Source organism: Manis pentadactyla, chromosome 13 (assembly GCF_030020395.1).
Source record: "Manis pentadactyla isolate mManPen7 chromosome 13, mManPen7.hap1, whole genome shotgun sequence".
In the NCBI taxonomy this organism is placed as follows: Eukaryota; Metazoa; Chordata; class Mammalia; order Pholidota; family Manidae; genus Manis; species Manis pentadactyla.
The window spans coordinates 99630800-99656573 of NC_080031.1; the positions used below are offsets into that span (position 1 = coordinate 99630800).

Sequence of the window (25774 nt, forward strand, 5' to 3'; positions counted from 1 at the left end):
ATTTTTTTACTTCACTTAATCTCTCACCGCTTCTTGCTATACTCCAGCACCTTGGTCTTCTAAGTCCTGGGAGATGCCACCTTATCTGTGTTCTCTCTGCTCGCAATCTCCCTCTCCCACCCATACTCACTTGACTGGTTCTTCCTTGACTTCATCAGATTTCAGGTCAAATGTTATCAAGACAAAAAGTCTGTAAAGGACCATGCCTCATTCCGTTACCATTACCCTGCTTAATTTTCTTCCTAGCACTGATAGTGTTTTCTTTACTTATTTATGCCATTACTACTGTGTATGTTTCATGAATGCAGATTTTTTAGGTCTTGTTCTGTGTTGTCTGGAATAGTGCTTATGTGGAGAAGGCCCTCAAGTATTTGCTGATTGAGTGCCTAAATGGTTGACTGAACATTGTTTTTTTACATTGAAAATCACTGGACATTTAAAAAAAATCTTTGCTTAGTGCTTTTGGTAATCATTATGTCTCCTGATACTTAAGGCATGGCAGCTTTTCATTCAGCTGTTTCTGCATTTCCATTTGTGCTCTCAAGAAAATATGAAAAGGAACAAAATGAGAGTGGTTGTTTTATTATGATTAAAAATAATTATTAGAGATAATATTCATGAACTTGAAAAAAAATGAAGATCTAGGTAATTGGCTTTTTCTCATAGGTCTGGGTACCTGGAAGGAGAGTGACGATTTCTGTGTCATATAAATGTGTGATATAAAATATATATATGATGAGCTGATCACATACAAGTCTCAGTTACTCTGTAGTATATAGGAAATTTTTACTTTGATTATGTTTTGGTTCTCAGGTTTGATCAAGGCTAAGCATTTTTTAATACTTTGATGGTGGTGAGGGACAGTTAGAGACTGCATTTTACGTGGAAAAACAAGTTTTCTTTTTGTTTATGTGGACCATCTGTTTTTATACCTCTTATTTTCTTTCTTCTCCCTTCCCCTTTCCCCATCCCCTCCTATTCCCTGCCAGTTTACATTTTAGAAGAAGGCGGCAGGCTTGGCGTGGGGAGTTTAGTAAAATAGGCAGGTGTTAGAGTGGGTCTTAATTATAAAGGTTACCTTGTGGGGTTTTTTTGGCAGTTACAGGGAGCTTTGAGAGTTGAAATTTCAACAGCTGTGTTAACTGTTTAATGCAGATGCAGCCTGGCATCTCTGTGACTGCTGAGTAATTCACGCTCCTATATCTCTTGCAGTGCTACAGTTAATGTTACTGTGGGTACTTTTAATTCCTAAATTTCCCGATTTGCATTTAAATGAATCATCCTAACACTGCTTTAACTTAACCTTGGTGTTGTAGCCTGGTAAGGATATTCTGAAGCTTTGGAGCTGACACATTTTAAGAGTGATGTGGCCATTCTTTTGTAAATGACCATTTAATGTCTTTGGAGAAGGTCTGTAGCTCTTTGCATGAATGAGGCAGTTTGCCAACAATTGGCCTCCTTGGTTCTGATGGAACTATGCTTCTATTTTCTGCTTGTTGCTTCTCCATTTCTATCCTAAAGATTGCTAGTCAGACACCCACATCTCTGTCCCTTTCTGAATTTATAGTAAAATTTTGCTCTATAGCCAGGATTGCTATTTATAGGGTAATGAAGACTGAATAACTACAGTTTAACTTTCTATTTAGTTCCACTAAGCATGATCCCTCATGGAAAACTTAGGGTTGCTGTAATTCATTAAGGTTGGCTAGTTCTCGTAGGTTTTGTAATAGATCTTGGAGGGGGAGTGTTCTGTAAGTTAATTGGAAAACTAGAAACTGCCAAGAGTTTAGAAGTTATTTGTTTAGCTACTCTAAGCAATACCATTAATTGTATAGAAGCAGGAGATATGACTAAGATTAAAGCGGGAGCTTGTCTTGGTCAGCTTGTAAATATTTAAAAATCAGGTTGCATAAATTCAGTTTAACTAATACTGTGTCTGCTCTTCATAAAAGCACCTTGTCAGCAACTTAAGGGATATAAAGAAGCATAAGCATAGTTATCATCCTTAACATATGTAGCTAAGAAGACCACAGGCAAAACTGGGGAAAAATTAATTGCGTTTAATAAAAACAATTCAGAGGCTATTGAGAGAGAATATAATTGAAGGAATACTAGAACTTCAGGGCTGGAGGGCCTCCTTGGACCTCAGAATTCAACCCCTTTCATTTTATAGATGAGAAAACTGAGGATCCAGAAAGATGAAGTTGTTGGGCAGCTGCGTTTGGGGAGAGACCTCAGCCCAGGTGGGGGAGGGTCCTTTTCTCTGGTCAAGAGAGAATTCATGACCAGGTCAGACGGGTGTAGGTAAGGCAGGAATTCATTAAAGCAAGAGTGGTAGTGAATGGCAGCAACCATTCAGGCAGTAGAGAGCAAGGAAGGACAGAGGAAAGGGAAGCCCATTGAACTCTGCTCGGCATAGGGCAAATCTCTTGCCAAGTCCTGAAGGCAAGGTCACCTGGCATACTGTGTCCACTTGCATCTGCAGGTCATGGGAACTAGGCCCTTACCATACAGGATTTGGGGGAGCTGCAGATTACTGGATGGACTGAGATTATGTTCTGAGAACTTCCCAAAGGCAAAGAAAGAGATTTTCATGCAGGCTACTAAAAAGCATGATTGTACAGCTGCAGTCCTGTGCGGGTCACCCAGGCGACAGGAACTTGCAAGCCCAAATCAGAGATCTTAGTAGCCCTTCCCTGCTTGTCTGAAGTAGGACAGAGAAAGTGAAGACTTGTGCTTAAGTCTAGAAAATTGAATGAAATAGCCAAGTAACAAAGATGCTTACCACTGGGAAAAGGGGTCTTTTGTTAACCTCCCAGGAGGCTTGGAAGAGCGCAGAGACAAAATGCAGTAAGTTGAGCAGCAAGAAGTCTTTATTTAAGGCAAAGTAGACGGTCAAAGAAAGGGGTGTGCAGCCTCGGGCTTAAAGACTTAGGATTCATGTCGTTAAGGATTTCAAGAATGGAGCAAAGGGCCAGTTGGTGTGGGTTTGACTTGTGGTCTCAGGATGTCTGTCTCTGGTGAGAGACATGTCACCATCCATAGTCAGTCCTCCAGATACTCTGTAAGATAAACTTAACGCAAGGAATCTATTGATCCTGTTCTTATCCAAAATAGAGGTTATCCTCAAGCAGTGGAAACATACCATTTAGGACTGCTTGAATAAAATATGTTAGGAATCTTACCTCCTAACTCCCTGGTTTTTAAAATGGAATCTTAACCTTAAGATGGAGGCCCTCCTGTTCTTACTATTATATATCAGCATTTTTCATCATAGGAAAGGTTAATCATGATGCTTGTCCCATGGCACTGCTTTACCTCAAAGTGACTTGCCTAAGGTCAGAGAGTAATTGGTGACAAAACTGGTACCAGAAGCCATTATTCCAAAGAACATACGCTCATTGTATTTTAGATGCTCTACTTCTACCTTTTGAAATCCTTTTAGGGTTAGGGTCATCAAATGCATAAGCTGGCTCTGTAGTAGAGGTTAGTAATGTTTGGTGTCACTCTTAGCAGGGCCTTTGATTAAAGATGCTGCGCAGGGGAAAACACCACTGAATGGGGTTCTCAATTTCAAGTGTCAGTATATTTCAAGTTTCTCAATGTAAGCGAGTGATTGAGTCCTTTGCCTTATTTAACACCTTTACCAGGAGCCCGAGTCTGGTGAATTTTTATGGGGGAGGCAGGAGACCTTCTCAGAGATGTTAGGTAAAAGGATGTAGAATCAGGGAATGTAGAACTGGAAGGGACATCAGAGGAGACTCTTAGTCAGTGGGCGCTAAGTCAGGACCAGTAGGGCAAACATGGTACTCAGACATGTTCGTCCTGCACAGTGGTAATGTTTTTTTAGAATGAGTTGCTAACCTTGAAGTTGGGAGATTTCAAGTAAAAATATACATCTCTGGGTCTCTTGAAAAATTGGATGATCTGCTATATTTGGGTGATAAAGATGGGAGCTGGTGAGAAGCTGGACCCATGCTTTTGCTTGCTGGCTCCTCCAAGGCACAGAGAGGTCAGGTGTCATTTGTAATTCATAATTCATAATTGTGCTTACACGTTGACTTTTTTTTAAGATAGTGACATTATTTTTACCCCAAAGTACCAGAATTAGGAAAACAAAGGACAAAGAGGCTACTTAAAAAAAAAAAATCAACATGTATCTGCATCTTCAGGGGACTCTTGTTCTTCCCCTGAGACATAACCTAGTTTTTCTCCAAGTTTTGGAAGCCTTTTTTTCTTTTTCCCTGATGGGGCCAGCCCAGTCTTCACAGGCCCACCCTGGGCAGCTTCCTCCTCCCTTGAGGTGTCTCCACACAACCTGCTTCCTCTGCGGCAGCTTCCCTGTGGCCTGAGACCCTGTCTCTCAGCTTAGGACTCTGATCCTGGTCCCTAGCTGTGTTCCTGAAGGAAAAGCTGGCCCAAGCTGTGGATCCCAAAGCAGTAGGAATGTGTGTGCTGTTTGACCCTTGATTTGTTGGTTTTCAAAAGTTACCAAGTCCTCCAGCCTCGTGCCTTTCCCCAGGCAGGGGTTGTGCTAACTGTCCTTTCCTGGGCTTCTTCTTTTCAAGAAGGCTTTTATTTCAAGAAAAAAATGGAGGAGTGTATTTCTGTGGGAAAGTGAATTGTTGTGTATTGTACTTGTTTAATAATTAAAGCACAAATGTGACTACGTGTCTACTTGCAGCCAGCTTCACTTAAGTTATATCTTGGCTCCCTCCTTCTAAAACCCTTAAAAGGTTTTCTGTTGTATTTGTGTTGGTGCAGTGGCTATGGAATGCTAGGATACAGGAGTGCAGGATCTGTGGGACAAATCACTCCTGAAATGTTTTTTCTGGAACACTTGATGACATCTGCTTGATGACATTGTCAGCCCTTTAGCAGTCTGAACACTGCTCCCATCTCCTAAGGTTTTCTGACCTAAGCCTGATCAGTTAGTGTACAAACAATGACACAATCCTAGTTGAAGGCATATTTGCCCTCTTGCAATGAAACAATTCCCTGGAAACTGGCTTTCTGTCTTACCATGTTAAGCAAATCCAGCTTCCTTTTGGCACCTCATCTCCAGTGATTCTAGAATTTTCTGATGCTTAGCTAAGTCGTGGTGAAATGTTAGGTGATTCCTGCACTGATATTTTCAGCCCTGTATCTAAAGGGATCTTTTTTCTTTGTACCTCAAATAATGCATTTATGGGAGAGGATACAAACACATTTTTACATTAAAGTTGTCAAGAGTGGGCTAGTCACAGACGTGTATTTCTACCTTGTTCCTGGTCATCATTTTAGTATAGAACTTAGGTGTTTGATGTTACTTTCTGTTGTGTCTGATAAGATAGTCACTGGTGGCTATTTAACATTAATTAAAATGAAATAAAATTAAAAAATCAATTCCTCAGCCATTCCACCACACAAGGCATCTGTCGTTTCCCTGTCTCCTCTTACCTTCTCTTTCTTCTCTTCATCTCTATTCTTCCTTCCTTCTCTCCTCCTCCCACCATCTCCAACCCTTCTCCTTTCCTGTCCCTCTATTCTTCCTTTCCCTCTCTACCTTGTGGCTGTCCTTCCTCCCCCCTTTATTCCTTCCCCCCATTTTGCATTCCTTTATGTATACATATATTTAATGAATTATTTCTTTCTCAGCCTATGAGAGTAAGTTGCAGACATCATGCCCCTTTGACATAACAGTAGCATAACAATATAGTGATGAAAATTTGAAAATTTAATGTTGATAAAATACTATTAATCTAATTTAGAATCTATATTCAAATTATTAGTTGTCTGACTTTTTTCTTCTCCCAGTTCAATTTCAGCCCAGAATCACTGCTAAATTTAGTTGTGATGCCTTTCAGCCTCCCTTAATCTGAAAGAATTTCTGTCTGCTTTTCTCACCTTGACATTTTTGAAGACTGTTGCCAGTTATTTTGTAGAATATCCTCCACATTAAGTTTTCTGGTGTTTCCTCATGACAAGACTGAGATTATGTAATCTTAGTAGGAAATACCACAGAAGGTAATGTGTCTTTCTCAGTGCACACTTTCACCCGCTTAGCACTCTTCAGTCATTCTTGCCTGAATCATTTATTATGATGGTTCCTAATGTTGATTTTTCTAAACACGTTATTCCTTCTACATATATTCATTATTTCCTATTGTATGGGAGAACTTTTCCTTCTCCTTTATTCACATTAGCCTGGACTCAGGGATTCTCATTTTATTCAGTGGTTCGCAATCTGTTTCATTTAATTTAATCTCCACAAGAGCCCTCAGAAGGCAGTCTTACCTTATAAATGAGGAAACAAGTTCGAAGTGGCTAAGTGGTGATCAGATACGCCTTTTGATTGTGTTGTCCTCCTAACATCCACCTTGTAAAAATACTCTTTTTTTAAATTACAAGAACAACTTTCTAAATGCCTGTGTAATTTTATATCAGAAAATACAGTGAAGCAAAGTATGTTAAGACCACCCATATTTGTCCAAACTCTTAGTGATAATATCATTGTTAATATTTTGGGTTATATATCCAGGTCTCTCTTGTACATCCTGCAGTTATACTTGTTTTGAAATCCCTTTTCCATCTTCAGTAGTATGTATTTTGAACATTTTCTCATCAACTATTAACCACGTTTTTCCCATTTTTTTAAATGAGAAATTTCATTTATGCAAAGAAGCTAAAAGAATAAATACCCACCCACCTGTCTTCCACCTAGACTTAATCGTTAATTTTTTTTCATAATTTCTTGACTTCTCTCTGCATATATTTTTACTTTACCATTTGAAAGTTGCAGACATCTTGACATTTCATCCCTAAATATTTTGAAGTACATCTCCCTAAAATAGTCATTTTGCTACATAGCCATAATTGCATTATCATACCTATGAAATTGAGCAGTATTTCTATAATTCCATCTGATATTTAACAAATATTAAGAATTTACCTATTTTTTCTCAAATGTCTTAATATCTGTTTCAAACCAGGCTCCAAGCAAGTTACATATATTGCATTAGATTCTGTGTCTTATGTGTGTTTTGGCCTAGAATAATCTTCCAACCTTCTGAGCTTAAAGCTCATTGTATTGTAGAGTGCCTTACATTTTGGATTTGCTTATTTCCTCATGGTGTGCTTATTAGCATGTTTTTGTCTCCCCTATAAACTTCTACTTTTATAAACTTTAAATTCAGTCTAGGTTAGGGTTACTTAACCTGCAGTAAATTTGGATTGGAAAAATTTTGTTTTTATTTTCACTTTTAACAGGAATTTAGCATTTCCTTTTATTATTAATGTAGGAAACAAACTACAGTTTTTAGTTGAACCTGTAATGTAGGAACCTGTGCATTTCATATCTGTAATAATTACATCTTGAAAAAATATGCATGTTCCTTATTGCTTGAAGTAGTTATCAGACTGTGTGTCAAATCTTCTTTAATATGATAAAAAAGAAGCACATATATTACTGTGTCCCATGTGTTTATGAAGAGTTTTGATCACTTTATTACAATACGTTCGACTCTTGAACAGCATGGGTTTGAACTGCAGTATAAGATTGAACTTATATGCAGATATTTTCAATAAATTTACTGGAAAAGTTTTTGGAGATACGGGACAGTTTGCAAAAACCTTTTCCCTAGCTTACTTTATTGTAAGAATAGAGTATACAATACATATAATACAAAATACCTGTTACATGCTATTGGTAAGGCTTCTCTGGTTAACAATAGGCCATCAGTAAGGTTTTGGAGTAGTCAAAAGTTATATGTGGATTTTTGACTGGGGATTGGCACCCTGAACCCCTGTGTTGTTGAAGGGTTAACTGTTCATGTGTTTCCTTTGTAATCCTTTCAATTTTGTTTCATGCATTAAAAAAAAAATTCTGAGGAAGGGTCTATAGTCGAACAGTACAGAGCCACTAGCCACTTGGGGCTGTTGTGCCCTTGAAATGTGGCTTATTTGAATTTAAATGTATCTGTCTACATAGGTGGTTCACATTATATTTCTTTTTTTTTTTGGTATCATTAATATACAATCACATGAGCAACATTGTAGTTACTAGATTCCCCGTTATCAAGTCCCCGCTACATACCCCATTACAGTCACTGTCCATCAGCTTAGTAAGATGCTACAGAGTCAATACTTGTCTTCTCTTACATTATATTTCTATTGGACAACATTGGTCTCTAGGTTTTACTAGACTTCCAGAGGCATTGATTTACTAGACTGTTTCTAGGTATTGATAAAGGTTTAGAATATCTATGTGGAGGCTTCATTAAACTCATGCTAAACATTTAATTTTGCTGTTGCACAACTAATTTTGCTCAGTTTATAGTAACACTGAGACTTGAAAATCATTTAAAATTTATTTTCATCAAGAATCTAGGTAATGTACTTCATTTCATCATATTTAGGAAGCATATAATTTCAGGTTTTTCATTATTAGCTATGTTAAGTTTAGTTAATGTTCAAGGGGTGACCATTACATCTCAAGATTGTGAAAGATACGTCTTGCCACTTTTGTCATTAGTAAATAGCCTGTCAGGTGATACTTTGGCACCTTACAAGTATCTTGTTACCCAGTAGCCTTTCACCTAATGGTGTTAATATCCAATGATAATCCTTGCCTGAGTCACTCACTACACTGGGGTTTGAAAAACGGTCGTTTCCAAATTAATTTTTTTATTAAGGTATTAATATACACTGTTATGAAGGTTTCACAAGAAAAACAATATGATTATTACATTCATCCTTATTATTGAATCCCCCCCATGCCCCATTGCAGTCGCTCTTGATCAGTGTAGTAAGATGTCAGAGTCCTTATTTGTCTTCTCTGAGCTACTCTGTCTTCCCTGTGACCCCACACACACCATCTGCACCAATCATATTACCCACAATCCCCTTCTCCCTCCCCCACCCCTCCCTTTTAGTAACCACTAGTCCCTTCTGGAGTCTGAGTCTGCTGCTATTTTCTTCCTTCAGTTTTGCTTCGTTGTTATACTCCACAAATGAGGGAAATCATTTCGTATTTGTCTTTCTCTGCCTGACTTATTTCATTGAGCATATCCTGTAGCTCCATCTACCTTGTTGCAAATGGTAGTATTTGTTTCTTTCTTATGGCTGAATAGTATTCCATTGTGTATATGTACCACTTCTTCTTTATCCATTCATCTACTGATGGATACTTTAGGTTGCTTCCATTTCTTGGCTATTGTAAATAGTGCTGCGATAAACATAGGGGTGCATATGTCTTTTTCAAACTGGGCTCCTGCATTCTTAGGGTAAATTCGTAGGAGTGGAATTCCCGGGTCAAATGGTATTTCTATTTTTAGTTTTTTGAGGAACCTCCATATTGCTTTCCACAATGGTTGAACTAGCTTACATTCCCACCAGCAGTATAGGAGGGTTCATGAACATAGAGATATGTTCATGAAGAAGTTGCTCATGTTTATATTCAAGAGGGTTTTGCCTATATTTTCTTCTAAGAGTTTTATGGTTTCATGACTTATATTCAGGTCTTTGATCCATTTTGAGTTTACTTTTGTGTATGGAGTAAGACAGTAATCCAGTTTCATTCTCTTACATGCAGCTGTCCAGTTTTGTCAACACCAGCTGTTGAAGAGTCATTTCCCCATTGTATATCCATGGCTCCTTAATCGTATATTAATTGACCATATATGCTTGTGTTATTATCTGGACTCTCTATTCTGTTCCACTGATCTGTGGGTCTGTTCTTGTGCCAGTATCAAATTGTCTTGATTACTGTTGCTTTGTAGTAGAGCTTGAAGTTGGGGAGTGAGATCTATTGCTTTATTCTTCCTTCTCAGGATTGCTTTGGCTATTTGGGGTCTTTTGTGGTTTCATATGAATTTTAGATCTATTTGTTCCAGTTTGTTGAAGAATGCTCTTGGTATTTTGATAGGGACTGCACTGAATCTGTAGTTTGCTTTAGGCAGGATGACCATTTTGATAATATTAATTCTTCCTAGCTAAGAGCATGGGATTAATTTCCATTTATTAGTGTCCTCTTTAATTTCTCTTAAAGTGTCTTGTAGTTTTCAGCGTATAGGTCTTTCACTTCCTTGGTTTGGTTTATTCCTAGGTTATTTTATTCTTTTTGATGCAATTGTGAATGGAATTATTTTCCTGATTTCTCTTTCTGCTAGTTCATCGTTAGTATATAGAATGCAACCGATTTCTGTATTGATTTTGTATCCTGCAACTTTGCTGAATTCAGATATTAGATCTAGTATTTTGGAGTAGATTCTTTAGGGTTTTTTTTATGTACAGTATCATGTCATCTGCAAACAGGGATAGTTTAACTTCTTCCTTGCCAATCTGGATGTGTTTTATTTCTTTGTGTTGTCTGATTGCCATGGCTAGGACCTCCAGAACTATGTTGAATACAAGTTGGAGAGTGGGCATCCTTGTCTTGTTCCCGATCTTAAAGGAAAAGCTTTCAGCTTCTCGCTGTTAAGTACAATGTTGGCTGTGGGTTTGTCACATATGGCCTTTATTATGTTGAGGTACTTGCCCTCTATACCCATTTTGTTGAGAGTTTTTATCATGAATGGATGTTGAATTTTGTCAAATGCTTTTTCAGCATCTATGGAGGTGATCATGTGGTTTTTTATCCTTGTTTTTGTTGATGTGGTGGATGATGTTGATGGATTTTCGAATGTTGTACCATCCTTGCATCCCTGGAATAAATCCTATTTGATCATGATGGATGATCTTTTTTTGAATTTGGTTTGCTAATATTTTGTTGAGTATTTTTGCATATATGTTCATCAGGGATATTGGTCTGTAATTTTTTTTTTTGTGGGGTCTTTGCCTGGTTTTGATGTTAGAGTGATGCTTGTCTCCTAGAATGAGTTTGGAAGTATTCCCTCTTCTTCTACTTTTTGGAAAACTTTGAGGAGGATTGGTATTAGGTCTTCACTAAATGTTTAATGAAATTCACTGGTGAAACCGTCTGGACCAGGAGTTTTGTTCTTAGGTAGTTTTTTGATTACCAGTTCAATTTTGTTGCTGGTAATCGGTCTATTCAGATTTTCTGTTTCTTCCTGGGTCAGCCTTGAGAGGTTGTATTTTTCTAGAAAGTTGTCTGTTTCTTCAAGGTCATCCAGTTTTTTAGCATACAGTTTTTCATAGTATTCTTTAATAATTCTTTGTATTTCTCTGGTGTCTGATTTCTCATTTCTGATTCTGTTTATATGTGTAGACCCCCTTTTTTTCTTGATAAGTCTGGCTAGGGGTTTATCTATTTTATTTATTTTCTTGAAGAACCAGCTCCTGCTTTCATTGATTCTTTCTACTGTTTTATTCTCATCGATTTTATTTATTGCTGCTCTAATCTTTATTATGTCCCTCCTTCTACTGACTTTGTGCCTCATTTGTTCTTTTTTTCTAGTTTCATTAATTGTGAGTTTAGACTGTTCATACGGGATTGTTCTTCTTTCCTGAGGTAGGCTTGTATTGGGATATACTTCCCTCTTAGCATGGGCTTTGCTGCATCCCATGTATTTTGGGTATTGAGTTATTGTTGTCATTTGTCTCTGTTTATTGCTTGATCTCTGTTTTTATTTGGTCATTGATCCATTGATTATTTAGGAGCATGTTATTAAGACTCCATGTGTTTATGTGCTTTTTTGTTTTCTTTGTGTAATTTATTTCTAGTTTCATACCTTTGTGGTCTGAGAAACTGGTTGGTATAATTTCAATCTTTTTGAATTTACTGAGGCTCTTTTTGTGGCCTAGTATATGATCTGTTCTTAAAAATGTTCCACGTGCACTTGAGAAGAATGTGTATCCTGTTGCTTTTGGATGGAGTGTTCTGTAGATGTCTATTAGGTCCATCTGTTCTAATATGTTGTTCAGTCCTGTATCTTCTTACATATTTTCTGGTTGATCTGTTCTTTGGAATGAGTTGTGTGGAAGTCTCCTAAAATGTATGCATTGCATTCTATTTACCCCTTTTATTTTGTTAGTATTTGTTTCACATATGTAGGTGATCTTGTGTTGGGTGCATAGACATTTATAATAGTTATATCCTCTTTTTTGACTGACTCTATCATTATGTAATGTAATGTCCTTCTTTGTCCCTTGTTACTTTTTTTTGAAGTCTATTTTACCTTGATAAAAGTACTGCAACTCCTGCTTTTTTCTCCCTATTAGTTGCATGAAATAGGTTTTTCCATTCCTTTACTTTTAGTCTGTGTATCTCTTTATTGATAGGTATATACTTATTGCCATTGCAGGCTTTAGATTCATGGTTACCAAAGGTTCAAGGGTAATTCCCTTACTATCTAACAATCTAATTTAACTCGCTTAGTATGCTATTACAAACACAACCTAAGGTTCTTTTTTATTTTCCTCTTTTTTCTTCCTCCTCCATTCTTTATATATTAGGTATCATATTCTGTACTCGTTGTCTATTCCTTGATTGACTTAGGTGGTAGTTGATTTGATTTTGCATCTGCTTAGTAATTAATTGTTCAACTTTCTTTACTTGGTTTTATTTTCCCTTGTGACAGCTATTTAGCCCTAGGAAGACTTCTATCTGTAGCAGTCCCTCCAAAATACACTGTAGAGGTGGTTTGTGGGAGGTATATTCTCTCAGCTTTTGCTTATCCGAAAGTTGCTTAATCCCTCCAAATTTAAATGATAATTGTGCCTGGTAGAGTATTCTTGGTTCAAGGCTCTTCTGTTTCATTGCATTAAATATGTCATGCCACTCCTTTCTAACCTGTAAGGTTTCTGTTGAGAAATCTGATGATAGCCTCATGGGTTTTCCTTTGTATATGATCTTTTGTCTCTCTCTAGCTGCTTTTCAAAGTCTATCCTTATCCTTGATCTTTGCCATTTTAATAATTATATGTCTTGGTGTTGTCTTTCTTGGGTCCCTTGTGTTGAGAGATATGTGCACCTCCATGGCCTGAGAGACTATCTTCTTCCCCATATTGGGGAAGTTTTCAGCAATTACCTCCTCAAAGACACTTTCTTTCCCTTTTTCTCTCTCTTCTTCTTCTGGTACCCCTATAATGCGAATATTGTTCTGTTTGGATTGGTCCCACAGTCCTCTCTATATTCTTTCCTTGCTGGAGATCCTTTTTTCTCTCTGTGACTCAGCTTCTTTGTATTCCTCTTCTCTAGTTTCCATGCCATTTACCATCTCTTCTACTGCATGTAATCTGCTTTTAAGTCCCTCTATTGTATGTTTCATTTCAGATATGGAATTTCTTAATGATTGAATCTTCATCCTAAATTTGTCCCTGAATTCTTGAATATTTTTCTGCATCTCCATGAACATGTTTATGATTTTTATTTTGAACTCTCTTTCAGGAAGATTGTTGAGTTCTGTTTCACTTGGGCCTTTTTCTGGTGTTTGTGAGATTTTGGTTTGAACCAGATTCGTTTGATGTTTTGTATTTGTATGTGGCGCCCTCTCGTGCCCTGAAGTTCTACTCTCTGGAGCTGCTCAGCCTCTGCAGTGATGTTGGGGGTTGCGGGGACCGGCTCTCTTGCCTGGGTGGGGGGAAAAGAGTTGTTTCCTGCTTCCCGGCTGTGGTGCCTGACTCCATTGTCAGAACTAGTGGGCCTCGTACACAGGTGTAAGCCTCTGTGCTTTGTGTTTGTGGCAGCTGTAGGTGGGGCCTCCCTCTGGCTGGCCTGATGCCAGGGCAGGGACTGCCGGTTTGCAAGCCAGTGCTGGCAGGCCAGGAGGAAGGTGCAGCAGGCTGAGTATCACAGTGGGGTGCCTCAGAGCTGAGTAGCCAGCCAGGGGGAAGCCAGGCCCCTGAAGCTCCTGAAAGTTCCCAACCTGCTGGGCAGAGCATGCCCAGACAAACCTTGTCCACCTGTCCCTTCTCCCTAGCAGCAAGCTCTGTGAAATCCCCACCCCTTCAGCCGCCCTCTCACTGCTAGGAAACCTCTCAGATCGCCTGCCTTTCCTTTGTCCCAGAGCAGCTGGATGTGGATCCCTGTCTTCCACAAACCGCTGGAATGTCAGTCTCTCCAAGTATTCCTCCTGTCTTAGCTTTCCAACCCCACTAATCTCAAGAGCACCATGCAGTGTAGGTTTGTGCTCCCAAAGCAGATCTCCAGGGCTGGGTGTTCAGCAGTCCTAGGCTTCCACCCACCTCCCTCTCTGTTTCTCTTCCTCCACTGCTGAGTTGGGGTAGGGGAAGGGCTTGGGTCCCACCGGATCAAGGCTTTGGTATGTTACCGTGTTTTGTGAGGTCTGCTCTGTTCTCCAGGTGTATGCAGTCTGGCGAGTCTTCTTTCCTGTTGCTCTTTTAGGATTAGTTGTATTAACTATATTTTCGTATTATGTGGTTTTGGGAGGAGTTCTCTGTCTCACCTCTCACGCTGCCGTCTTTGATCGGGGTCTCTTTCAATTCTTTTCTATATTCATGGTAAAGAAATTCCCTCCCCATTTCCTTTCTTTTCTTTTGAGGATCTTTGTGGTCATAGTATATCTGTCTGTCTATCATCTTATAGGCCATCATCAGATTTCCTGATACTTGACTTGTTAATTTGGCCAGTGGAGCCATTGTCTTCCTATGTCTTTTTGATATGATCTTAATCTTTGTGCCTTTCCTAGCTTTATGCACAATAGGTATCTCAGACCTGTAATAAGCCTTTTTTCCCTTCTGTCTTTCCCTCCCTGGCCCCCAGTAATTAGAAATACATTTAATATTAATAAAGACTTGGGCAATGAAAGAACACTGTTTTTCCAACCCCTATATTTTGACAACATTGTCCTTTTTTTTGTTATTGAAGTGTGGTTTATATATAATATTATATTAGCTTCTGTTGTGCAACATAGGGATTTGACAATTTGATACATTACGAAATGCTCACCACAGTGAATGTAGTTATCATGTCATCTGTCATCAGAGTTATTACAATATTATTGGCTGTATTCCCCAGGCTGTGCATTTCAACCCTGTGACTTACTTGTTTTATAATTCAAAGTTTGTGCCTCTTTATTCCCTTTACTTCACCATTTCCCCACCCCTTATGGAAATCACCATTCTTTGTTTTTATGAGTCTATTTCTGACAACACTTTTTTTTTCCGCCTTTCTCTTTTAATCCCCTCTCTGCTCTAACTCTCAAAAAAAAATACCCAGAAATCAAACACAAGGAAACTCAAAGAGCCAAGGCAAGCCCGCCCAGGAATAGCAGGCTTCCTCCCACAGGGCCAAAGTCTGTGCGCTGGGGTCTCTACTCAGAGCCTTGTAGTGAAAGTTGGTGCAGAAGAAGATGCTTCTAGAAGTTAGCAGTAACCCAGCCCAGAGGGACCTTCAGCAGTGGGGCACCCCTAACATGGCCAGGTGTGTAAGTGGTGTTTTGTTGGCCTTGTCAAAGAGCTCCTTCCCATAGGCACCTGAGAATTGGGTGCTGTGCACCCTGTAGGAGGCCAAGCCTAAAATGCCCTGGCTCTGAGTAAAGTGCCCAAGCAGTGGAAAGCAGCCCCTTATCCAGCCATGGCAGTGGATGGTCCCTGACAACTCTGTTTTTAAGAGCAGCACAATGTCCATCATGTGGTTGATTGTGTGATTTATTATGTAGTGATCTATTGTCTGAAATTCATACCGTTTCTAATTTTTAATGATTGTGTAGAGTGCTTTGTGAACATCATTGTATCCAAGGTTTTATATGTACCTTAATTTTTCCTTTAGAATAAAATTTTAGAAGTAGAATTTCTAGTCATGAGGATTCACCCTTTTAAGGTTTAAAATTTTTGTCAACAGTTTGTTGTCTGCTAAGTTTATGTTAGTGTTTACCTCAACTGCATACCTTTCTCTCTCTCTTTTTTTTTTATCTTTAAGACACTACTTTTAGCTTAACTGCTTTGTATTTCCAATGAAGTCTTTTCCTCTAGTTTTAAAGCCTCTGTATAATGGAAGTTTACCTTGACACTGATATGGTGATATTTGACTTAAGTGTGACTTGAAATTTCTTCTGGCTATGTGTGATAATAGCTGTAGGTGCAGAGGGCAGCAGGCTTATTAAGCTTTATGTTTCAGTAGAGTGAGGCAAGATGTTCTCTATGACTTCATCAAAAAATGAAGTAGATACTACTGTACTATAAATGTGTAGTAAGAAAAATCAGAATCTTCTGTATTACCCTTCATTTACTTATGCTTTTCATTCTGTTTCTAAATCAGTATGCAAAAACTGAAATTAGAACTGTCTGGCGTCAGAGAAGCCGAGAGGGAAAAAAGCTCTTTGTGTTTGTGAATGCCCTCTTATAATAGCCCCCATCTTTGTAAGCTTGAAATCTTCAGAGTTTATGGGAGTTACTGGGCCCTCAAATGCAGGCTAGCTAGTAAGAATTTTTTTTTTGTCTCATGGTGAATGTAGCTTTCCTGATAAAATTAAGACCTTACGTAGGAGGATTGTTGTACTGTTTCATGTTTGTGTTTGGTATTTGCCTGACTTTAGGTTTTTGTTTCTCTTTCAGAAAATGACTGCTGTTCACACAGGCAACATAAATGTCAAATGGGACCCCAAAAGTCTAGAGATCAGGACTCTGGCAGTGGAAAGACTGTTGGAGCCTCTTGTTACACAGGTAAGAATCTGAAAACTAATACATGGTTGTTTTAATGTGGTTCTGTAGCAATAGGCCTGGATAGCAGAGTCAGGTTATTTAGGTCAAAGCCTTAATTTGAGTGGTTAAGTTTAGGTTGATAGTACTTAGATAGTTTGGCTCCACTGATTAAATATTGATACATGATTCACTTAACCCTTTAGAAACATAGTTGCTGCCATTTTTTTCAGTCTTATTGACAATAAGAGCTTGTGGTATGTAGTCAAACTTTTGAAATATTTGTACTTTGCAGACATTGTCTTGGCATCATCACTCTTTTCTTAGGGGGTATATCTGAGACAGATGGGATATGGAGCCTTGACTGATAAGTCTCTTTACTCTGCTTAACAAGGCTTTTGTTGTCTAGGATCACTTAGCAGGTCATTTAATTTGAGGGCATAGGTTTGCTATGTTGTATCACAAATAGAAATATTACAATGTGGTATTTCATTAACTGTTAGCACCTAGCTACACTTCATTGCAGTGTTTTGGCACTTTAGTTGTATGTGTACGCGTGTGCGCCCATAAGTGAGGAAGAGAAAAGGAGATGTGGTGGCATGTACTATCTTTTTAAGGAACTCCATTCCAACTCATATATATAAACTAGTATACTTAGTATTATAAATTTGTATGTGTGTGTATGTAGGAGTATGTGGTAAGACTTAGGAATATTTGCTTTCTTGAAGCCCATTTACAGCTCAGTAGGTCTTTTGCCTGGTAAATTCTGCTAATCTTTAGTAATCTTCAACCTGCAGATCATCTGGTATTATATGAATTAATGATGGTTAGTGTTTGGGGACTTAAAAACACATCACAACAGGCTACTTTGGGCAGTTGTTCCTTTCTTTCTTATGGGCCTTTACTAATTAATTGCTGAAATTTATATGAATAAACTGAAAAGATTTCAGAATCAAGTTATCCCAAAACATTATGCACAGATTGGAAACAATGGAAAAATGTGACCTTCAGGTAAAGCTAAGTTCATTGTTAACTTCTGTCTGGGATCTTGATGACATATAGTAGAGATGTCTAACTGGTTTCTAACATAGTTTTTAATATGTAAAATGAAACCAAAAACCTAATTATCATGTTTGAGGAATTAAAATACTGAATTTCTTTCACATTAAGATAGCTAAATTATTTTGGAAACTGTCATTGCTGTTTATCTTAAATATGGAGAGAGCTGTATGTTATTTGTTAGTGCTTAGTGGAATCTCATAAATGTGGTATTTCATTTTGTAATCAATAGTATGTTCTTGTTGTCTTTAAAGATGTTAGTCTTTCTGTTATTTTAATTGATTGCAGTTTAATTTATAAAAATGAAACTTCTAGGTTACAACTCTGGTAAACACCAATAGTAAGGGGCCTTCTAATAAGAAGAGAGGTCGTTCTAAGAAGGCCCATGTTTTGGCTGCATCTGTTGAACAAGCAACTGAGAATTTCTTGGAGAAGGGGGATAAAATTGCAAAGGAGAGCCAGTTTCTCAAGGAGGAGCTTGTGGCTGCTGTAGAAGATGTTCGAAAACAAGGTAGGTCAATAATGTCTTTTATATACAGAGAGGCAGGTCTTTCTAGAAAAGTAATCCTTGACAGTGACTTTTTGTGGTCAATGTTTTTGTACTTAACTCTTGATAGTTGCTCAGTAACTTTATAATATTGTTACTGGAAACGTATTAAGTTGTATTGGCTTAAGTTTTAATGAGAAAAGATGCTAATAAAGGAACATCATTTTGGAGAATCCAAATCCACTTCTCTTGGATGTTCCAAGTAATAGTTGAGTCTTAAAAATGTTGTAACACAATTTGATAGGAAATAAATGGGAGTAGAAGTTTACATTTCATCCTATGTAATACTTCTTTTTAGTTTGTGCTGGATACATGGTAATACAATGGAAAAATGTCCAGCCCTTCTGAAAAACACCCTAGAAATCGCCTCAGTCTGTCAGACTGGTATGTTAAGTCAGCCATGCATATGTGCACTGGGTTTGAGTTTGAAATAAATTAAATCTGGGCTTAAAGTAATCATGTTTTGGGGAATTCAGAATTAATAAAAAGTGAAATTGTAACCTACCATTTACCAGAAGTTACTCTTAGAAAAAGTATCACCACTATGATGCTGCAAGGGTAAGGGGACTTTAAATCTGGAATATTAACTTCTTTAAACATGTGGTTTGTGTTAAATTTCTGGTCCAAAAGGAGGACTTCAACAAAGACACAGGTTTTTGTAGAGTATCAGCTAAGGTGAACTGAGTCCCTACTCTGTGCAAGGGCTTTCCTGGCCTTTGGGAGCTCTCAGTGGATCTCTCATGGTTGGTAGCAGTGAGTATAGCGTGTTGGAGTCTTAGTCAGGTTCATCCTTGTGATAGTACCCAAAAAGGGACAGTGCATTAAATGGAGGTGCTGTCTCCAATTCCGTTTTCAGGTTGAAAATAAATATTTCTAATACTATAAATGATGAGATTATTTAAATTCTGTAATTCTAGCTGGGTGGACGTATTCGTTTCCTAGGGGCGTCATAGCTTAAATTACTGTAAGCTTGCTAGTTTAGAACAGAAATTTGTTCTCTCAGTTCTGGAGGCCAGGTATCTGAAATCCAGGTGTCAGCAGGGTTGATTGATTCTTGGGGGCTCAGGAAAAATCTGTTTCATGTTCTCTCCTAGCATTTGGTGGTCGCTGGCAATCCTTGGTGTTCCTTGGCTTGTTCCTCGTTCCAGCTTCTGCCTTACTTGTCATTTGGCATTCTCCCTGTGTGTCTCTAGGTGTACAGAATTCCCTCCTGTAAGGGCATCAAACATTGACTGAGTCCACCCTAATCCACTATGATGACCTCAACTTGATTATAACTGTAGAGATCCTATTTCCACATAAGGCCACATTCACAGGTTCTGGGTGGACACAAATTTTGGGGGGCACTATTCAACCCAGTAGTGGGTTTTGAATGAACTTATGGTAAAGCAGTTTAATTGTCCAGTTAAGGACAATTGTTGAGTTTCCTGTTGAGGAAATCAGGATGGCTGTTATTTCATTGTTCTCTGTGAGAAAGTTTTGCTCCCCAGGCCTTCTTGCCTCCTGGTTATGAAACCCACAGTAATATTAACAGATGAATTTGTCCAAGTGTTTGTTGACTCTAGTGACTAATACATTTATTTTCAGAGCACATTAAATTGTTTCAGGTAACTTTATTTCACTCTGTGTTTTTCTTTCAGAAGTTTCTCTGATGCAGATCTTTACCAATCATGGTACAATGCATGTATCTTTCCCCCAATTTTGAATGCATATCTAAATTTCTGTTTTCTTATTACTGTTCATATCTGAGAAAATCTTTTATGTGATGCTAAATTGTAGGTACTTGTCTTAGTCCAACTTTAAAATTGTTTATGACCATGACCTACTCAGCATAATTTGTCTTGTCCTTTTGGGAAAAAAAAAGCTAAACAGAACTATAACTGCCTCCTTTCATTATTACTGAATTAAGATATGAAAAGCTAAAGTGCTTTGTTATTTTCCTGTTGGCTTACTTTTTTTTTTGGAGAATCTTTAACAAAGATTAAATCTCTTCTGTCTTAAATAGAACAAAATATGTTATGAAAATGGCTAAGCATATTCTTTAATCAAGCAAGCCTTGTTGGTTATAGTGTTGAAGTTGTTTCCTCATCATTTAAAACCCTGAGGTGGCATTAATACCCCTCCCTTAAAAAAGTAGAGCCTAACTTTGATCCTCTTGAGTGTGTTAGGTATAGAGACTCTGGCTTCTATAAAGAATGTGGTAGAAAATGATACTATCTGCTTTTGAAGCAAAGTCGTAAAAAGAATAGGCTTTTTCTCATGGGTATTCATTCTGGGGGAAACTTGCTGCTATACTATAGGGACCCCCAGGAGGTCCTATGGAGAGGAACAGAGGTCTTCTGTCAACATTCAGCACCAGTTTGCCAAGCATGTGAATAAGCCATCTTGGAAGCAGGTCCTCCAGCTCCAGTCAAATTTCAGATGATGACAACCCCAACCAACTCCAGAAAACTTGGGGGGAGATATTTGTTCTAAAATTATTTCTTATTATTTTAGGCTACCAACTTTGGGGTAATTTGTTAGACTGCAAAAGGTGATAAATACAAACATCTCTTCCAGGCCTGACTTCAGTGGTCCTGAATAGTTAACACAAAACTCTGACCTAAGTCTCTGAATTTTGCATGTTTCTAAGACACTGAGTAATTTCGATTTACCTAGAGCTCCATAGAAGATTAACTAATGAAGTAGAGTTAGAGTTCTTTGCATTTCCACTCTGTTGCTTATCCCCCGGAATACTGAATTGCTAAAGGATGTTAAAGATTTCTTCTGAATCAGTGTGGATTACTTTTGTCTACAAGAAGCTGGCATATTGTTGTGTTAAGAGCCAGGTATTAAATATTTTAGACCTTACTGGCTATAAGTCTCTGTTGAGACTATTCATCTCTGTAGTTGTGTTGGGGAAGCAGCTATGGACAATATATAAACAAAGTGGCATGGCTGTGTTTCAGTAAGACTTACAAAAACGGGAGTGAGCCAGATTATGCTGTAGTTAATAGCTGCCCTCTGATGGAGGGTTTTCCCAGACAAAGATGTGAGCTTACTGTTTTCAAAAAAGTATTTATTTATTTGTAATACTTACAAATTAGAGCTAAAAACTAGACTTTCTATATCTTTGAGTTTGTAGAAGCCCTATGCTGTCTGTGCAAGCATAATCAATAACCAGAGACTTAAATGTATGTAATTTTTCCAGCATAAGGTAATTTCATTTTTGTATTTGCCCCTGATTACATGAATAGTAAACACAAATGTTTGTGAGTACACTAAAACCTTGTAACACTATTGGTGGGTAAAACATTCACATACATAAATGCATGGTCACTTTCCCTCAAGACCAGTGAAATGGCAGGTGAGCCTCCTGTGGTGACTGGGAGCCCGTTATTAATACTGGGTCTGGCATCCCAATCCATGTGATCAGGGTTTCATTTAACTGCCAGTCAGCCCACACTCATTGTTGAGCAGCTGCCTTTTATGTTGAGCAACCTACCTTGTATGAGCTGAGACATACATGTGCCTCTTAGGGGTGTTCTTTTCCGGACCCTGCCCACCCCTTACCCCTGATTAGATCACTCTTACACCTTTTCTTCCTAGCTCTTATTGCAGTGGTAATTAAATAATTGATTGTCTTCTCTCCAGGCTCTTGGTAGGTTCTCTGCTACTCTGGTTAGTTCTTCTCTGTGATGGCTCTATCATATAGGCACTTAAGTATTTAAGGAAGATAATTGACTATGTGTTCAAGAAATATGTGAGAAAGGCTCTTACCTCACAAGTTAAAATGAATTTTCCTCCCCAGTGCCAAATGTGAGTACAGAGGTAGGAGTGGAGAACCTAAAAAAATTGAGATATAATTTACATAACATAAAATTCACCCTTAAATATAAAGTCTGTAACTCAGTGGCTTTTAGTATATTCACAGAGTTGTGCATCTATCACCATTATCTGATTCCAGAATATTTCATCACCCCAAAAAGAAATCTTATACTCGTTAGTAGTCACTTCTCATACATATGTATGTTAACAATACCTAGAAAAGAGTAAATGTATTTTATGAATCTTTGAATAGGACTCTGATGAGAAAAAGAGGGTAGGGGACATCCAAGGGACAGAGATGGAAAAGTCTAAATGAAACTTGTTTGAAAAAGGAGAGACATCAGTAGAAGAGGACCAGTGATGGTAAATTGAAAGTGGAGTGATGAGGAATAGTTTCCACTAGAACAGAGTTTTTAAGTCCATTGTTAAAGTTTACAGTTGGGTCTCAAAGGCCAAGATCAGAGACTTATTGCTGCATCAGTAACTTCTTCCCAATAATCTCATGGGCCTTTCTGGGTGGATGAAGGAGGAGAAGGCCCAAAGAAGCTGAATGCACTGCTCCTAATGATATTCTGCTCATTAAAGGGGCTGAATAGAAGGGTGTACTGAGCAACATGGATTTCCTGGGAAAAAGCTGTGTTCAGAGAAATCAGAGTGGGGAAAGGGCTGGGTGACTCTTTGTGGTCTTTGATGAACAGAGATTGTCTTCTAGCAGACAGGAGGCTGTCTTTCCTGTTTTGTCCAAGAGCTTATAGTCAGGACACGTGGACTTGAAAAGTAAGTTGATAACATGAGTGGCATGCAGGAAATAGAGTGGACTGGGAGGGTAAGCATGGATCTTGAAAGGTGGACGAACAAGAGTAAAAAGTCATCCAGGTAAGAAAACATAGCAGACTGTGCCAGGTGTGCCTGGGGGAACAGTGGGGGTCCTGAGTGGAGTGGGGTGCTCAGAGGAAAGGTTAGAAAGAAAGAGGTTGGAGCTAGATTTTAGAGGTTCACTTTGATGCCAGGTGAAGAAGGGAGGGCTGTGAGGGAAATGACACAGGAATTCTGTGGTTGGAACAGGACTAGGTCTTACAGGTTCAGGTTCTCATATGCTTGAATATATCTAGTGACACAGAAACTGCTACCTCTGGAAGTAGCTTTTTCCAGCATTGCTTTGTTTATTTTTAAAGCTTTTTTTTTTCTTAAATTAAACTGAAATATGTCTCCTTAACATTCTTCCTGTTTTAAGAAGTTCTGCCATCTGGGCTACACGGAATATGAGGAAAAGTGGTGTTTGGGGGGAGATCAGTCCCTTGAGCTATGTGCAGGAAGAGGAATGGGTTAGGAGACAGCCTGGAGGACCAACAGTTGGACCAAGACAGTGCTGGGGGCTGAGGTGGAGCTGTTGAGGAAAGGACTGCTTTGACATGGAAAGGGAGGATTGGCCTGTCATCAGGCAGGTTAACTGCCAGCTTGGCCTGTGCAGGTGGCTGATCTTCGTAGGAATAACAGAGGGACCTGATATGTGAAAAATTGTAATTTATTTTCCTGTGACTTGAATCATTTAGGGTATGTGTTGAGGCAGTGTTTGTTACTAAAAACTCTAGGTGAGTTACCTAAAATTAGCATATTCTCAACTTAGAGCCATTAAGATTCTGCTGTGCCAGTTTTAAGTTAAAAAAATTCAATTACATATTTGCTTTAGTGTGTATTTACATTCATAAGAAGTAAACATGTATTCATTTCTCATAACTTTTTATTCTGAGTCACAGGAAGTTGCAGATGTGTAGTACAGAGAGGTTCAGTGTGCTCTTTACCCAGTTTCCCCCAAAGGTTACATCTTAGGGAACTAACAGTTCAGTATTAACACAGGAAATCAACATTGGCAGGGTATGTATATATTAAGTCTCTGGTTTTATCACGTGTGGATTTGTGTCACCAGCACTGCAGTCAAGAAACAAAACTATTACTCCATCACCATGAAACCCCTTCATGCTGCCCCTTTATAGTCACACCTGTGCTGCTCACATTTCCCACCATCCCTAACCCAAGGCAATTGACTAATCTGCCTCTGTCTCTAATTCTGTTATTCAGAATTATTGTATAAATGCCATCATATGGTATATGACCTTTTGAGATCCGCTTTTTTCCACTCAACATGATGCCCTTGAGAGCTATACAAGCTGGTGTTTGTATCAGTAGTTTTGTAGCTTTTTATTGCTAGATAGTATTCCATGGATATTCCATGGTGTGGGTGTAGCTTGTCTTTTCATCTCTTCACCAGTCTTTTGCAAAGTAAAGGGTTTTAATTTTGATGAAGTCCAATTTTTTTGGTTTTCTTTTCCTATTTATGGATTGGGCTTTTGGTGTCACGTGTAAGAATTCTTCAGTAAGGTTTAGCTCATGAAGGTTTTCTCCTGTTTTCTTTCAGAAGTTCTGTAGTTTTATGTTTCACATTTAAATCTATGGTTCATTTTGGGTTAATTTTTTTTATAACCTGGTGAAGTTTAGGTTGAGTTATTTTTTCCCCCTACGGATATCCAATTGTTCTAGTACATTTGTTGAAAAGACTACCTGTCCTTCATTGAATTGCTTTTGTACCCTTGTTAAAAATTGTTCAGCTTTATTGTGTGAGATTATTTCTAGGTTCTCTGTTTTGTTCCATTGATCTGTATGTCTGTCTTTCCACAATACCACATAGTCTTTATTACTGTAGCTATGTGAGTCAGAATTGTGTAGATAATTCCTCCCATTTTGTTTTTCTAAATTGTTTGCTATTTTGTACTTATTTTGCTTTTCCATATAAATAACTTTTAATAATTTTGCCTATATCTATAAAAATTCTGGGATTTTGATAGGAATTACATTAAACTTATCAGTTTGGGGAGAATGGACATTTTTACGGTATTGAGTTTTCAATTCATGAACAGAATGATTCCATCCATTTAGATCTTTTTTGATTTCTTTCATCAATCAGTGTTTAGCATTTAAATCATCTACATGTGTTCTTATATTAAGTATTTAATTTTTTGAATAATTATAAATAGTGTTTTATGTTTAGTTTTATATTCCCTTCATATTCTTGGCTATGTGCATATGCATTCTAGTCATTTCATTCTAGCTTTAATATCATTTTACTATTTTTTTTTTGTAAGAAATTTACTTTATGATAAGACATGTGTAACTTTGTTGGATATCCCTTTTTTTTTTCCCTGCCCTTATCCTTCCCTTCCCACCCATCCTCCCCAGTCCCTTTCCCTTTGGTAACTGTTAGTCCATTCTTGGGTTCTGTGATTCTGCTGCTGTTTTGTCCCTTCATTTTTCCTTTGTTCTTATACTCCACATATGAGTGAGATCATTTGGTACTTTTCTTTCTCCACCTGACTTATTTCACTGAGCATAATATCCTCTAGCTCCATCCATGTTGTTGCAAATGGTAGGATTTGTTTTCTTCTTATGGCTGAATAATATTCCATTGTGTATATGTACCACATCTTCTTTATCCATTCATCTACTGATGGATTTTTAGGTTGCTTCCATATCTTGGCTATTGTAAATAGTGCAGCGATAAACATAGGGGTGCATCTGTCTTTTTCAACCTGGAGTGCTGCATTCTTAGGGTAAATTCCTAGAAGTGGAATTCCTGGGTCAAATGGTAAGTCCATTTTGAGCATTTAGAGGAACCTCCATACTGCTTTCCACAATGGTTGAACTAATTTACATTCCCACCAGTGGTGTAGGGGGGTTCCCCTTTCTCCACAACCTTGCCAACATTTGTTGTTGTTTGTCTTTTCGATGATGGCGATCCTTACTGGTGTGAGGTGATATCTCATTGTGG

At 38.2% G+C, this 25774-nt stretch overlaps 1 protein-coding gene and 1 pseudogene across 1 annotated transcript in view; one reads left to right on the forward strand and one right to left on the reverse strand.

Moving 5' to 3' along the window:
- Positions 1 to 25774, forward strand: part of CTNNA1 (catenin alpha 1) — a 218260-nt gene that overhangs the window by 25252 nt on the left and 167234 nt on the right. Inside the window, exons 2-3 of the mRNA XM_036897096.2 lie at positions 16455 to 16562; positions 17913 to 18108. Coding sequence (XP_036752991.1) covers positions 16458 to 16562; positions 17913 to 18108 — 301 coding nt within the window. The 5' untranslated portion in view covers positions 16455 to 16457. The remainder of the gene's footprint in view (positions 1 to 16454; positions 16563 to 17912; positions 18109 to 25774) is intronic.
- Positions 13860 to 15476, reverse strand: LOC118918372 (transmembrane protein 256-like; annotated as a pseudogene).